Source organism: Urocitellus parryii, chromosome 15, assembly GCF_045843805.1.
Source record: "Urocitellus parryii isolate mUroPar1 chromosome 15, mUroPar1.hap1, whole genome shotgun sequence".
NCBI lineage: Eukaryota > Metazoa > Chordata > Mammalia > Rodentia > Sciuridae > Urocitellus > Urocitellus parryii.
The window spans coordinates 55,029,001-55,045,094 of record NC_135545.1 but is presented as its reverse complement, the minus strand read 5'-3'; the positions used below and the strand labels follow the sequence as shown (position 1 = coordinate 55,045,094).

Here is a 16,094-nt window from a genome sequence, read left to right as displayed (position 1 = left end):
TGGAGCTCTGGAGAGAGTGTGTGTCCGTCCCTCCCCTAGGTTGTAGAGGCCACCTGCATCCCTTGTCCTGCCCTCTTTTTCACATCGCCTCCAGCATCATGTCCTGGCAGGATGCTTGTGACTCCACCTGACCCGCCCGGATTGCAGAGGCATGTCGCAGCTCCAGATCGCGTGGAGGCATACTCACAGTTAACACCCACAGGTCTGAGGGTGGGACCTGGACACCTTAGTTAAGGACCGTTATTCAGCCTAGCACAGGGACGTAGTTTGAGATTGCTGCATGGCTTCCCTAGTGTGAGTGAATCATAGTTATTTTCCAGTTCCCTCTTATTGCACATTTAGATGGGCTCTAATTTTCCCCAGTTATAATCTTGCAGTACCTATCTTGCTTGTAAATCAGTGTCCTTTCAGATTCATGCATGTTGGAATGAATTCTGAGGGGAAATTTTAGAAAATTAGGTTTCCTCTCTGAAGGATGTGGCATTTGGAGCCAGCCTGCCAAGCTCACAGACAGCTCTCCCATTCACAGGCCAGGGTGCCCCAGCCACGGGTGTAGGTCTGATGGGCCTCAGTTTCCTTACCTGAAAGGGAGTGATAACAGGTTGTAGTGAGGATTAAATGAGTTAATAAATGCACATTACTTACACAGAACCTGTCAATGCTCAGTAAATGTTACTCTTTTTTATTACTGTATTTATTATACCAAAAGTTTTTAAAAATCCCCCCGCCCTTCTGGGGGTTGAACTCAGTGGTGATCCACTCCTGAACTACATCACCAAACCTTTTTATTTTTTATTTTGAGACAGGGTCATGCCAAGTTTCTGAGGCTTGCCTCAAACTTGCCATCCTTCTGTCTCAGCCCCCCGAATAACTGGGACTACAACTGTATGCCATTGAACCTGGTGTTTTATGAATATTTTGGGAGTTTTAATGCATATTGGCAAATTACCATTCTAAAAGTTTTTAAGAATATTTTATATTCAGCAACATATGAGAATAGTAATTTTATTGGGCATGTTGTATTCTTAAACATGTTTTGTATTATGTACTGATTGCTTTCAACTTTTTTCCTGTCAGAATGTTGATTTTTGTAACGTAAATCATGCAAACATTGAGGTTAATTTTAACAGAAATTTATCGTTAATCTTTTCAGGAAATATGTCAGTTCCCTAGAATGAGTGGGCCTTCCATATACCAAGTTTCACATCCACACATTGAACCAACAACTAATGGAAAATATTTGAGATAAAGAAATTGGATTGTCTTTGTTCTCTAAGCAATAGAACATAACTCTTTATATAGCCTTTACATTGTATTAGGTGTTGGGAATAATCTAGAAATGATTTCAGGTATCCAGGAAGCTGGGCAGAGGCAATACTGAAACCTTGTGCTATTTTAGCTAAAGAACTTGAGCCTCTATGGATATTGAGGATATTACTGGGACCAATATCCTACAGGTAATAGCTAAGCTTTTGATTTCTTGGTAGCTCTGTCCCATTTACTGGGATGTTTGGGTGTCATTCTGTGTAAAGTTGATGACATAAAGTAACTTTGTAGAATGTCTCTTGTTTGGGGTCCATCTGATATGTCCTCATGGTTCGATTCCAGCTGTTCCTCTCTGGCAGGAACCTCAGGTGGGACGGGCTCTTTTTAGTTCTGCTGCCCGTGGCAGGGAGCTTGGACCACTGGCTAGGCTTCTCTAGTGAAGTTACTCTTTCCTGCTTAATACATACTTTTTTAAAAAAAATATTTGTTTTTTAGTTTTTTTGGCGGACACAACATCTTTGTTGGTATGTGGTGCTGAGGATCGAACCCCGGCCGCACGCATGCCAGGCGAGCGCGCTACCACTTGAGCCACATCCCCAGCCCCTTAATACAGACTTTGTGAGAGGCATTTTTAAGACGATGTAAATATCTTCTTCAAACTTTAAATTTATGTTATGTATTTATGTCATTGTAGACTCCTGTTTTCCTGTTTTCTCAGGAGGTTAGGATCTTACTCCTGATGTTTACTGTGATGCTCAGATGTCCCTGGGGTGGCTGGTGGAAGTCCTTCCACTCTGGCTTCCGCGTCTCTGTGACACATCCACATCATTATTTGAGTGCTTCCTCAGTCTCTGGTACAAGGTGTTCCAGACTCACCTGACCTCACCCTGCCCTGCCGGGAGCTACGTCTTTCCCTAGGAGCCTGGCTTCTCTTCCTGGAGAGCACTTGGGTAGCACACGACCTTTCAGTAGAATGTATGTGTATACGCACATGTGCACACATGTGTGCTTGTTTATTTCTGCATCTGCCAGTCCATACAGTGAAAACCTGGAGTTTACAGTAGCACTTCAGTTTCAGTCCAATACTGAATGGTTCGTTCAATTTTTTTCTTCTTATTTCTGACTTCTTTTTCTGGCATTAAGAAAGTTGCCTTCCATTATCTGTGAAATGTTTATTTAATCAAATCAGTCTTCCCTTTGCTGCTGCCCTCTCTCTGCCTGTGCAGTGTCCCCTCCCCAGCTGCCTTCTCCTCACCCTTTGCCCGCCCACCTCCCTGCTGAGTCTAGCACCCACAAATGCCTGCCTTGTACCCAGCACATTTTCTCAGGGAGGAGAAACAAGGGGAAAGTTAGTGTTTTTCTGCCCTTGTCTGTGTATACTCGCTCTGTCTTGGGGACATGCTCCTTAGGTTTGCATTCTGTGGTGGGAGCCAGGGAGGGTCAGCCGATGTCCCAGGGGAGCAGATGTATCAGACCTGGAGAGTGCTTGTGAAGCTCTGCTAAGCATAGAACCCAGGACACAGAGGCTATGATGGTGGCTGGCCTCGGTGACCCCAATGCCCGCCTCATTCACTAGATTCTAGCACCCTAGTGGTTTTCCTCCACGGAGTTTTTATTTTGAGGCTTTCTCATTCTAGAGTCAGAAAACCAGAAACCTCAGGATGCGTTGTCATGATTTTGAGCCGCAGGCCCTGGGTTTCAGTGCACCTCCTGGGAACTTGAGTAGGACAGCTAGATCCAGGCGAGCAGTGAGGCACCTGGTCATTTGCTGTGATTGTCAGCCTGTCATCCCATGGGAATTTTGTACTCGAAGGTGTCTCCTCCCCTCCTCCCTCCCTCCTTTCAAGCTCTGGTAGGTGTTCAGGACAGGACAGGCACCTGGAGTGCATCTAGGTCAGACCTGCACCTAGTATGCTCCTTTTCTGGAAGGGGTCAGTGACCTTTTAATCACTAAACGGGTATTCTCTTTCACGGCCCTCCTTCGTTATGGAAGAGTCTGATTTGGGTTTCCTTTTGATCTCCCTTGTCTGTCTTTTCACTCACCCAGAGAAAATGCCCTGACTTGCTAGAATTCTGACCTCAGGCTTGTGCTCACCCTGGATACTGTTCCCAAATTGAGCACGTTCACCGTCAGCCACTGCAGGCGCTCCCCAAGCCAGCTCCTGCAGCCTTCTCCTTTCCTCTTAGGGGTGTGCTCTGTTGGTCCAGGTGGACAGGAGGCCTCAGCCTCTCACTCCTGGCCCCTGTCAGCACAGGCTTCCTATTGCTCACTGGGTCCATGCCACATCCCCCTCCTGGAGTATGTCTGTACAGTGACCTCGGGTGCCCCTGCCTTCTCTTCCATCAGAGCAGGGGCTGTGTCTCCTCTGCTCAGAAACACCTGTGCTTCCCTCCCTTCAGAGTCAAAGCTGGACACCTCTCTGACTCACGAGCCTCCCTGGCCTGTCTCCCCACTTCTTCTCTCCTGTCCCACCTTCCCTTTTGAGAAGCCCTCCTCTGTAGGGCTCTGACCTGCTGGCTTCTGGGCTGCTCCTCACATACCCCAAGCCCTCTTGGCCCAGGCTTCTGTACCTACCTGGAAGAGTCTTTCACCAGTTTCCTGCTTCCTTCGGGTCTCTTCTCAGAGGCTGCTGTGTCGGCTGAAACTCAACCCTCTTGACTTGTCCTGTTCCCTCTGTTTTTCCTCCTTTCCAGATGCTGTGTTTATCACTAGCTTGGTGCTGCGGGTCGCCCTCGCTTCTTGTCTTCCTCCCCACATGGGAAGGTTAGCTCCCTGAGCTCAGATATCTGCCCTGATTTGTTCATTTCTCGGTAGTTGGGATAGAGCAGCTCTGCTAGCTGCCCGGCAGTCTCACCCATGCTGTTTGATCTCTGCGGGCTTCCCTCCTGGTGGATGGAGGTGGCTGCGTCCAGTTGTTTGCTGGCTGTTCTGCTTATGCCAGATACCTGCTCGAGCTCCTTTTCCTCTCCGGACATCTCCCCGCCTCCCCTTCACACTGGATGTCCTGCTGGTCCTGGGCGCCTCCTGTGTTCTATGCTCAGTGCTCCACTCCTCCCTCTGTGGTTCCAGGCCCCCAGCCTGTCCATCAGCTTCTGCAGGAGCTGGCTGCAGTGCCCTCACCAGTAGAGGCCCCTTCTCCACCCCAGCAGGGGCCCTCTGAGCTTCCCTGGACTCAGGGGTCACCTCTCCTTTGGCTTCTTTTCTCCTGCCTCTGTTCAGCTGTGTGTTTCTGGCTGGCCTCCCTTGCTGCCTCTCACCTGGAGGCTGTGTCCCTGCCTTCCCTTGTTCTGCAGTGTCTTGGCTTGGTATGGGCTCTATAAAATCAAATGATTTGATGACTAATTGTTTAGACTGTCTTATTCTATTGCTGCCTTGGTGTCCCGATTTCCAAAAACCTGAAGAGTTTATTTTTTTAATCTGGGGGAGAACTGGTGACTTTATGGACTTTTCCAATTTAAAAACCTCCAAACCATCTTTCTCCTTTTCTCTTTAAAAATCAGGCTCCTGCCTGAGTCACGTGAGATCATCGGCCATCTTTCCTGACCACATGGGAGAGGTGCTCACCATCTTTACCTGGGAATGAATTATTTGGAACAGGTTTAATTAAAGTTGATTTGCTCAATTAGGCCAGATTCTTACTAGTATTGCTCATTGATATTTGTTTTCTGTGGAGCCCAAATAAGTTTTAGATTCTTTAGCTTGAGGCAGAGAGATTTAAGATTTTTTTCTTTAGTTTTTAAAACATTGAGTGTATGACCTGTTTAAATCTTTTAAATACATATTCATGTACTGTAGCATGAGAACCCTTTTTTTAAAAAAAATATTTATTTTTTGTTTTGGTTGTAGTTGGACACAATACTTTTTATTTTACTTATTATTTATGAGGATCAAACCCAGGGCCTCACACGTGGTAGGTGAGCACTCTGCCACTGAGCCAAACCCAACCCTCTTTTTTTTTTTTTAATAATATATAGTTTTTAGTTGTAGTTGGACACTGTACTGTTACTTTATTTATTTTAATGTGGTGCTGAGGATCGAATGCAGCGTCTCACACTTGCTACGTGAGAGCTCTACTGCTGCACCCCAGCCCTAACATGAGAACTCCTATCACCAGTGACTAATTTTATCTTCTTTGACCAGTAGTTTTTAATTCCTCTTCATATGCTGCATGACACTGTGTTCTTTGACACCCACGTGGGGAAGTGTCAAGCGCAGACTGAAGGTCAGGTGAACTGCTGTAAGGCATGCTGGGATGGCTGCAGGTGCCTTCTGCTCCTTTTCTAGTCCTCTGTCTGGCCTTGGTCTGTCTTCTCTCTGCCCTTGTGGTTGGCCTTCCCTCCGCACCTGCTGAGGTGGACCTGACTGTTGTAGGTTTCCAGTATCTTGGAGGAGCCTGTCCTGCCAGCCTTTGTCTCTAGGCCCAGTTCTAGAGATGGGCTTGCTTCTCAGGGTCTTGAAGGTCCTACTTGTTAAATTGAAAATTTCTTTAGCCCCTTCACCCCCTTGGTAGTTTCCCAGTGTGGAAGTGCATGTGGGCAACAGCAGAAACCCCAAACTCCCTGTTGCTCCAAAGCATTGCAGCAGCAGCACCAGTCACGGGGGGGGGGGGGGGGGGAGTCAGCAGCTGGCACTCCTCCCCAGAGGGGGCCTCCCTGCCCTGCTGTTCCTGCAGCAGCACAAGGCTGTCTTGTCTCCTTTGTCTCCCCTGCCCCTGGCTGCCTGGCCTGTGTCTTGGGTGTGATCCTGCAGCTGACTTTGCTGGTGGTGCTGCTGCAGCCTGTCTCTGCTCTTGCTGCTTGGCATTATGAAGAACGTGTGTTTCCTGCAGTTCAGAAATTTCAGAGGTTATGTGTCCCCAAGTAATTTAATTCTCAAATAACAGTTTTCTTTAGCAATAGTTTACCTCACTAACTGCCCTTTCATGTCATTTCCAGTAAAGAGGTAATCTGTTTTTACAACAGATTTACCATGTTAAATTTCTTTTGAGACTTCTGGGAAAATAAATTAATGTGGATAAAACCTTTCTATGCGCTGTTCATAGAATTGGTAGGAAGTTTTTTGAAATCTGCATAGTTTCAATGTGTTATTTCTTTTAAAAGGTGTTATGAATGATTTGTATAGAAATTAGTTTGCTCTTAGGTATTTATTATACAGCAGATAATAAGGATGATTATACTAAGCTTTTACCTGAAAAATTGGTGAAACTTGGGGAAGTGCTGTTTGGGGAGGTGCTGTGGGGATGGAGAATTGGGAATGGTAGGAAAATGCACAATCTGAAACAGGAGCAAGGTGAAGGGTCAGAAGAGAGGATCAGGGTTCTTTCTTCTCTCTGGCTGCCAGGATGTTCACGGACAGTGTGCTTCATATTCCTTGTGTTATTTTGTTATCCTTAATTTCTTCTACTTTTTTCATTTATTTTATACCTTTTTTTAAATTTTTAAAACTGCCTTAGAATCCTCCCCATGCACATACAAAAACAGTGAGGGATAAGGAAATAAAAGTGAAATGTATTACCATGGTAGCATGGTAATACAACCTCACATTTACTTTGTAAGTGTTGCCTCTTTTTGACCCTTAATATCTGAATTTTAAGTGTAACTACATCGCACCTGGCTGTGTCAGTGTGCTCCTAATATCTGTGTGTGCTGTTCTTTTCTCTCTCAGTTCTGCTTACCGTGATTACTTGGTTAATACCCTTGGACTTGGTTCTATGATGCAAATGGAGTGTAGGACTCAGTAGTCTCGGCTCTGAATGAGAGAAGCCTCACCTTCAAGATGGAGAAGAAGCGGAGAAAGAAATGAGAGCCTCTACGGGCAATACCATGGAAGGCCATGGACTTAACTTTTATTTACGCTGGACAAGACTGTAAGATGGCTCATCAGTAATGCTGCAGTTTTTAGCAGAAACAAGAATTCACTTCTAATCAAGGAAGAAAGAAGTGCGACTTGAATTTATAAGATTTGATGACCATATTCACTTATGACCATGAAGCTCATAAACATCTGGCTGCTTCTGCTGGTGATTTTGCTCTGTGGGAAGAGACATCTGGGTGACAGACTGGAAAAGAAGTCTTTGGAAAAGGCCCCCTGCCCTGGCTGTTCCCACCTGACTGTGAAGGTGGAGTTCTCCTCGACAGTTGTGGAATATGGTAAGGATCTTGTCTTAGTGTCCTCTTGTTAGTACTAGCTTTTCCCGGAGGAGCACAGCCTGTCTGCTTTTGTGCAGTAAATTTCAAGTGGGAGGAGTGCACAGCACTTGGGCAGTGCCTTACTTAGTTTTGTTTCCCAGCATACTTAGCTTGTGTGAGCAAGGAAACGGGCATCTGAATGCTTACCCACAGCTTGGTTCCTGGTGGGGGTTTTTGGAAGTGTTGAATGTTTGTTTTTAGTTCAGGTGACCAGATATGAATAGCTGAGCAAATAGTCTCATATAATCCACTCCGGAATTTTGTTTTGTTTCAGTAAATCTCTGGATTCCTTTTTCCTGTTTGAAAAGCTACATTTCTTTACCATATTTTCTTTTCTTTTTTTCCCCCCTGCAGTACTAGGGATTGAACCCATGGGTGCTCTATCACTAAGCTACATCCCCAGGCCTCTTTAATTTTTAGTTTTGAGACAGGATCTCGCTGAGTTGCTGAGGTTGACCTCAAACTTGCTGTCCACCTGCCTAAGCCTCCTAGTAGCTGAGATTACAGACATGGCTACCCTGTCCTGTTCTTTACTGTATTTTCAAACTTCTATAGATGCTTAATTTTTTAAAAAGAATCCATAGGTATCTGGTTCTGAATGGTGTGTTATTGTGGTCAGGGGATTCATGTACATTATTTTAACTCCAAACTCTGCACACTGCCATTCAAGGCATTTAAACCAGTCTTCTTGTTTTTTTATTCTTTTTTATTGTGGACTTTTAAGATACATCATTTTACTTTTGCTAGTTAAATTTCAGATTAGATATGATCTGTGTTTTATATATATAAGTTCTTATTTTTATTTTTGGTCATTGATTTCAGAATATATTGTGGCTTTCAATGGATACTTTACAGCCAAAGCTAGAAATTCGTTTATTTCAAGTGCTCTCAAGAGCAGTGAAGTAGACAACTGGAGAATTATACCTCGACACAATCCATCCAGTGACTACCCTAGTGACTTTGAGGTGATTCAGATAAAAGAGAAACAGAAAGCTGGGCTGCTGACGCTTGAAGACCATCCACACATCAAACGGGTCACGCCGCAGCGCAGAGTCTTTCGCTCCCTGAAATACACTGAATGTGAGTACTGTGGCCTCAGTTCGAGGACTTCGAGTCTCCTGCATCTAGTACACCTGTCGTCTAGTTCACCTGTCGTGAACGTCCCTGGGGCAGGCCTTGTTTTAAATCAGGGCACTGTTGATGTGGTGGGGAGAGGGGCTCACTGCAGGGCCTCACAGGTTCGCCTGGAGCCTCTGCTTGCTGAAGGGAAGACCTGGTCCTGGCTTCTCCTCTTCACCTGTAGCTTGTGTTCTTTCTGGAGCAGGTTTTGTCTCCTAGCCTCCTGTGCTCCTTTGGTATGGGCGGCAGCTGCAGGCCTGAGAGGGGAAGGGGTCTGGCCTCCCTTTTGACTCTAGGCTTAGGCTTTCCTCCTTCCTGGGTTGGGCTGGTGAAGTCAGTTCATCCGCACATTGTAGATTACATATTTATTGCATCATGTTTTCCAAAGCATATACATTACCAAAGAAATGTCTTTTCCTGTTTATCAAAAACCAGGTGAGTACATTGCTAGTTCTGTTGTTTATTGTCATTTCTTTCATTGGAAGGAAAAAGGAAAAACATGTTCTTTCTGCTTCATCCATCATGTGCTAGACCTGAGAGTCTCCAGGCATCTTTGGAAAAGTTAACTAATTTGTGTGGTGTGAGGAGCCAGTTCTGGAGTCAGCTGTAAAATTCTGGGATTTGGTTCCTTTAGGGCCTTTTCTCCTCGGCCAGATGTTTTATATTATTTTTGTCCTTAAAAAGCAATAGCACCCTGAAATGATCCAGGAAGAGAAGAGCAAGACAAGGCTGGTATAGTTAGTCAGAATATATACATTGTCAGGCTATTTTGCTTGACTTGGTTTTTATTTTATTTCATTCTCTTAGAAGGTTTTAGGAGACACGGAGATGCCTAATTTTAGCACAAGAACCCCTAGACTGTCCTGCTCGGTTTCCTGGCTGTACCTTTTCCACAGCATTTGCCACTTATTGCTTTCTGACATGGTGGTTCTTGTGAGTTGCCTAAGACCTTGAACAGTGAGCTCCTTTTTACCTTTAACCCTGATCTTTGCTCATCATTAAAATGAAGGTACTGCCTACCTCTCCAGATGCTCATGAAAATAGAATGAAATAATGCTTGTGAAGAGAGCTTTACAGGGTGTTCAGGGTGCTGCAAGAGCATCCAGTGGTCATTATTTCTTGGCCCTTACTGGAAGAAGGTTTTCCTTTATTTTGGACTGCAGGCTGTCTCACCCTGGATCCTGTATCCCATGGGCTTTATGGCAAAGCTCGCCTCTTCTCCACGAGGCAGTATTAAAGATACTGTAAAGGTATCTGTCTTTCTGCTCTTTGAAGATATCCCTGGTGTCCTCTTTGGCACTTTCCTCTCTTTAAGTTAATAATTCCTAGTCCCTTCAACAGTTATGAATGTTACATGTCTCACCTCTCCTTGCCACATTTTATTTTTCTTTGAATACAGTTTTTCTGAAATGTTCTTAAAAGGTGAAGGCCAGAACTGAGAATAATACTTCAGGTATAATAGGTATGTTCAAGGTGAAGCAGAAGCCCACTCCCTTCTTCTAAATATCGTTCCTAATGGGTCTTTCTAGATTTGTCCCTGCCTAACGTTGACTTAAGACCAGAACCAACACATGAAGTCAGTTGAGCCAGTTTCAACTGGACTGGAAAAACAGTTTCTTTGTGAATTGACATGAGTATATATTTTCCAGGTGCCCGTACCTTCATGGAAGAGGCTTGGTAAGGGTGGAAGAAAAGTGGGAATGATTGGCTTTAGAAACCGAACTCTCTGTGGTAGGGTAGATTTATTCTTTTTAAAATTGGCTTGAAATAATTTGTTCTTCATTTTTTTTTCTTTTGGAGAGCTCAGCTACTCTCCACTCATTTTTTTTAAAGAGAGAGAGAGGATTTCAATATTTATTTTTCGGCAGACACAACATCTTTGTTTGTATGTGGTGCTGAGGATTCAAACCTGGGCCGCATGCATGCCGGGCGAGCGCGCTACTGCTTGAGCTACATCCCCAGCCCAATTTGTTCTTCATTATAACAAGGACTTTGAAAGGCAAAAGAAAAACTCTTGCAGTTTTCATCCCCTGCCCACCCCCCCACTTTTTAAATAAAGGGATTTACAAATAATAAAATCCATTCTTTTTTAAAAAAAAATATTTGTTTTAGGTGTAGATGGACACAATATCTTTATTTTTATGTGCTGCTGAGGATCGAATTCGGTGCTTCACACTTGTGAGGCAGGGGCTCTACCACTGAGCTACAGCCCCAGCCCTAAAATCCATTCTTTTTGGAGTACAGTTTAGCAAGTTTTGGCAAAAGTATACAGTTAGGTAGATATCCACCAACAAAACTGAGTTACAGAATTGTTCCATCACCCTTAGAAATGCTCTTCTTCTCCCTCCTGGTAGTTCTGTTTTTTGAAAGGTAAGAATATTAAGAATATGGAGCCTTGCCAAGGGTGGCCACACCTGTGATCCCAGAGGCTCTGGAGGCTGAGGCAGGAGGATTGTGAGTTCAAGGCTAACCTCAGCAACTTAGCGAGATTCTGAGCAACTTAGTGAGACCCTATCTCAAAATAAAATATAAGTAAGGGCTGAGGATGTAGCTCAGTGGTTAAGCACTCCTGGGTTCAATCCCTAGTACCCCCCCCCCAAATATAAAAAAAAAATATATATATATATATGTGTGTGTGTGTGTGTGTGTGTGAGTGTATGTATATGTATATGTGTGTGTGTGGAGCAATATACAATTTTAAAAGATTCTATTGATGTTTGGCCACAGATATGTTCAGTGGGATAACATGGCTTTTTCCTGTCCCAGAAGTGCAGAACTGTATTAGTGGCCAGTTTCTTCAGTACCCTCTCGGCTGTTTTCTGGTTCATTGAGAACAAGCTACTGATAAGTAATTAAGTTTCTCTTTAGTTTTATTGGCTTTATTTCTTTTCTTTTTTTTAAATTATTTTTTTAGTTGTAGGTGGATACAGTATCTTTATTTATTTTTCTGTGGTGCTGAGGATCAAACCCAGTGCCTCACACGTGTGAGGCTGGTGCTCTACCACTGAGCTACAGTCCCAGCCCTGGCTTTATTTCTTAAGTAGTTATTTGATCAGTTTTTTGCTTTACTTTGATTAGAAAATTCCATGTCAAGAACCATTTGGGAATAATATGAATAATAGGGCAACTAAGTCATGCTGTATAATTATAATTCCACTGAGGAAGTCCTAATGAAAGGGAGAGAATCCCACTTTAAACAGGATTTCAAAGTCCTTGCTGCATGCAGAATGGCAGCATTGCCTGACATGGTGCTTTTAGTACTCTGAGTTCTAATTGTTCTCTTCCTTGACTCCAGCTGATCCGATCGTGCCCTGTAATGAAACCCGATGGAGCCAGAAGTGGCAATCGTCACGTCCCCTCGGAAGAGCCAGCCTCTCCCTGGGCTCTGGCTTCTGGCATGCCACAGGGAGGCATTCAAGTCGACGGCTGCTGAGAGCCATTCCACGCCAGGTTGCCCAGACGCTGCAGGCGGACGTGCTGTGGCAGATGGGATACACAGGTGCGTGTAAAGGTGGCACCAGGGGCCACCCTCGGGAGTCCCTGGTGCCACAGCTCTGCCCTTTGCACTTTTGTCCTTGCTGTTTATCAAGCTGGGTGTGGTGACTACCCCTGTCCTTAACTCCTGTTACAGTGAGCATCCAAGTTAGAAATCGCAGGAGCTCATCGCTGTTTCTGAGATTAGAAGGGCAGATTATGGAGAGTTTCTTTCCTGTCAGCATGAACGTGAACACGCACGGCCCTGCTCACAGCCAGGCTGGCTGGCAGTCCAGGAAAGGGGTCTGACTTGGCAGAGAAAGAGTTCACGTTGAGAGGTAGTCCCTGGACATGAGTAGGTTCATGAAAATGGGTTTCTTGCTTCTTCTGCCGCTCCTGGAACTGCTTGTGTGCTCGTTCGGTGCGGACCTGGTACCTCTTTTGTGAAGCGGCAGCTGAGGAGACTCCGGCGCTCGCCATGGCCGACGAAAAGCCCAAGGAAGGAGTCAAGACTGAGAACAACGATCATATTAACTTGAAGGTGGCGGGGCAGGATGGTTCTGTGGTGCAGTTTAAGATTAAGAGGCAGTAAACTAATGAAAGCATATTGTGAACGACAGGGTTTGTCGATGAGGCAGATCAGATTCCGGTTTGACAGGCATCCAATTAATGAAACAGACACACCTGCACAGTTGGAAATGGAGGATGAAGATACAATTGATGTGTTCCAGCAGCAGACAGGAGGTGTCTACTAAAAAGGGAACCTGCTCCTTTACTCCAGAACTCTGTTCTTACAGACCAAGAATACATTCTCAATTAGAAAACTGCAATTTGGTTCCACCACATCCTGACTACTACAGTATAGGTTTCTTTATTTTTTCATTTTCCCCTTCCCCATTCCTTTATTGTACATAGAGTAACTGGTGTATGTGCACAAGCATATTGCATTTTTTTTTAAACTAAATGGCCAATGATATGTTTTGATTGACATCAAATGGAGATGGGATGGGGAAAAATACTGGTTCTGTGAAAATATCCCCTTTCTCCATTAGTGGCATGCTCATTTAGCTCTTATCTTTATATTCCAGTAAGTTATTTTGCTCTCACTGTTTTAACAAAAAACAAAACAACAACAAAAAAACCTGAACAACATAAAAATCCTTGCATACCTTGTTCAATTGGAGAATTTTAATGTTTTTCATTTATCATTGTAAAACCAAGGACAATTTTATAACTTTTTTGTATGTAGCTGTTATATGTAGGGCAATCTGTCTTTAAGTAGGGGTAAATTACTCTTAAAAAAGATTCCTAGATAGTTTTCCCTTCAAGTCAAGTGTCTTGTTGTTTAAATAAACTTCTTGTTTAAAATGGAAAAAAAAAGAAAAAAGAAAATGGGTTTCTTGCTTGAGTTAGGAAGACTAAGTGACTGACCGTCCCCCTTTCTAGTCACTTATTTCAGAACAGAAAATGTTAAGGATCACATTTTATGGGGAGGAAAAAACTCACAACTAGTAAAGTTGTTCTTTTCCTTATTGACTGATCACAGAACTTTCCTGTTTTAACTAATGCGGAATTTTTGCCCTTACTTAGATGTGAGCCATGTCTTGCTCTGGGATACCACAGTTGGTTCGGGTGTCCTCCCACTTGTCTCCCAGACTTCGGGGGCTGCCTCTCCTGTGACTTCTGCAGCTTCCACCTCTTCCTGTGTGCATGGTCTTTAGGCTTAACATTTGGGAGACTAACCATTTCTTTCTTTTTTCTTTCTTTATACTTTGGTTGGTGGGAAAAATACCTTTATTTTATTTTTATGTGGTGCTGAGGATCGAACCTAGTGCCTTATGTGTGCCAGGGGAGCTCTCTGTCACTGAGCCTCAGCCTCCTATTTTTTTTTTCCTTAGGTACCAGGGATTGAACCCAGGGCACTTGACCATTTGGCCACATCCCAGCCCTATGTTGTGTTTTTTGTAAACACAGCCTCTCACTGAGTCGCTTAGCACCTCACTTTTGCTGAGGCTGGCTTTTATCTCGCAATTCTCCTGCCTCAGCCTCCCGAGCCTCTGGGATTACAGGCATGTGCCACTGTGCCAGGCTCCAAGACTAACCATTTCTTAAAATGATTGTCTCCCCATCCCCCCAGTTTTATCTTTTTAGAGTGAGAACTCCCTCACAAAACAAATTCTATGATCGTCAGAAATGATTTTTTCTCCAAAACCAGGTGTTTTCCAGTTTTACGTGTATATTTTTAAAAAGTGCTAGTGATTTTAATGGTTGTCTCAGTGTATTGGTTGTGCAATGTAGTATTGATAGGTAAAGAGCTCAGCAGATAGACATCACCTTCATTACATTATTAAGTAATATAGGTGTTTTTTTTTTTTTTAGATGTTTTCTAAGATTTGATGAAACAAGCCCATCTTGTGTTACATTAATGCAGATAGCTTTTGGCCAGTCTCTGAAATGGATTCATTATAGAAAAGTACCAGGAGCCAGCCCCCCTCAGCTGTGATTAACTCTGTGTGGTGTTTGCAGTCTGTTTCCACAGTGTGTTATTAGTGAGCAGTGTCGGGTGATTGCTGCCTCTCAGGCATGGAATATGGTTTTCCCTCTCTGATGGCCATGCCACGCTTCTCCAGTGGGAGGATGCTCTGCAGGGCTCAGAGGTGGTGTGGGGATGGACCTGAAATAAATTACCAGGAGAAAATCCATCAGCGGTCCCATCCTGCAGCCTGAGGCATCCTCAGATGGAGCAGTGGTTCCGTTCCTGAGTGCTGGTGATTGTTGAGGGGTCCAGGGGATTCCATGCCCAAATCTTGTTTCTTAGCAAGTGATGACAGTTCTCCACCCTTCTTTCCTTAGTCTTGGCTTAGCCAGTAGCCCTGGAGCATCGACCCAACCTGTGGCACTCGGGCTCTGGCCTCCTGTGACATTCCTTTTCCTGTGGCTTCTGGAGAAGAATGTATTTTGTAGACACAAATCCAAAAAGATGACTTCTACAAATACGGTTGTGTATTTTTCTTTTTGGAACAAGGTGCTAATGTCAGAGTTGCTGTTTTTGACACTGGGCTGAGTGAGAAGCATCCCCACTTCAAGAATGTGAGGGAGAGAACCAACTGGACCAATGAGCGCACCCTGGATGACGGTAGGGCCTGGCCTGGGGGGCGTGGCCACCTGTGGGCTTGGGGCTTCCCCTTGGCCCTCTGTTGATTAGGTGTGATTTTTCATGTCCTAACCACTCCACAGTCTGATAACAGTTGTTCAAGTTGTTATTGTACCTTTGTCATGACAGGAGCTGCTCTGAAGGTCTCAGAGGGTGTGGGACAACAGAAGCTGGGGAGAGGAGGGAGGAGTGCCTGGGAGGAGCAGCTCCTGACCAAGGAGACGGTGTGGACAGCCCCAGTGGCACTGGTGTGCTGGGCAGGCAGGTTTGGGTGGAGGGCAGTGGAGTGCAGAAAGCTCGCCGTGAGGCCTCTTGGAGGCCTGTGTGGGGTGGACGGTTTGGAATGCTGTGCTGGGGCATGCGTTTCCAGCTGTGTCTCACGGGGCTTCCTTTCCCTTGTGCTCACAGGGTTGGGCCACGGCACATTTGTGGCAGGTGTGATCGCCAGTATGAGGGAATGCCAAGGCTTTGCTCCAGACGCAGAGCTTCATATTTTCAGGGTCTTTACCAACAATCAGGTAAGTGTCTAAGGAGTCAATATTGAAATGTAAAGTACGGCAATAGAGCTGGGGTGTGGCTCAGTGATAGAATGCTGCCCCGGGGTCCACCCTCAGCACCACAGACAGACAGAACTGCAGAACACACACACCTGCTTTACAGCAGTGCATGCCAGCGATGCTGAGGCACGTGTGACAGTCTCACTGTTGATCCTTCTGCCTTCATCCCATCACCCCCTTCACCACCTCCCTGGAATTCGAAGACCTTGTCCCCTAGGCCACCTGTCCAGTAGTTCCTTGGTTTCCCATTTCCTCTTCGCCCTCAGGTTTGTCTGAGGCCTCTGTGCCACCTGATAAGAGTAAGTCCTTCCTGTATGTTTGCCTCCCTGACTGGG

At 44.9% G+C, this 16,094-nt stretch overlaps 1 protein-coding gene and 1 pseudogene across 1 annotated transcript in view; both read left to right on the top strand.

Annotated features, from left to right (window-relative positions):
• The window catches only part of Mbtps1 (membrane bound transcription factor peptidase, site 1), a 55,351-nt gene that overhangs the window by 4,127 nt on the left and 35,130 nt on the right, over nucleotides 1-16,094 (top strand). The window contains exons 2-6 of the mRNA XM_026411398.2: nucleotides 6,932-7,416; nucleotides 8,278-8,535; nucleotides 11,870-12,073; nucleotides 15,074-15,184; nucleotides 15,611-15,720. Coding sequence (XP_026267183.1) covers nucleotides 7,248-7,416; nucleotides 8,278-8,535; nucleotides 11,870-12,073; nucleotides 15,074-15,184; nucleotides 15,611-15,720 — 852 coding nt within the window. The 5' untranslated portion in view covers nucleotides 6,932-7,247. The remainder of the gene's footprint in view (nucleotides 1-6,931; nucleotides 7,417-8,277; nucleotides 8,536-11,869; nucleotides 12,074-15,073; nucleotides 15,185-15,610; nucleotides 15,721-16,094) is intronic.
• Nucleotides 12,436-13,096, top strand: LOC113198608 (small ubiquitin-related modifier 2 pseudogene; annotated as a pseudogene).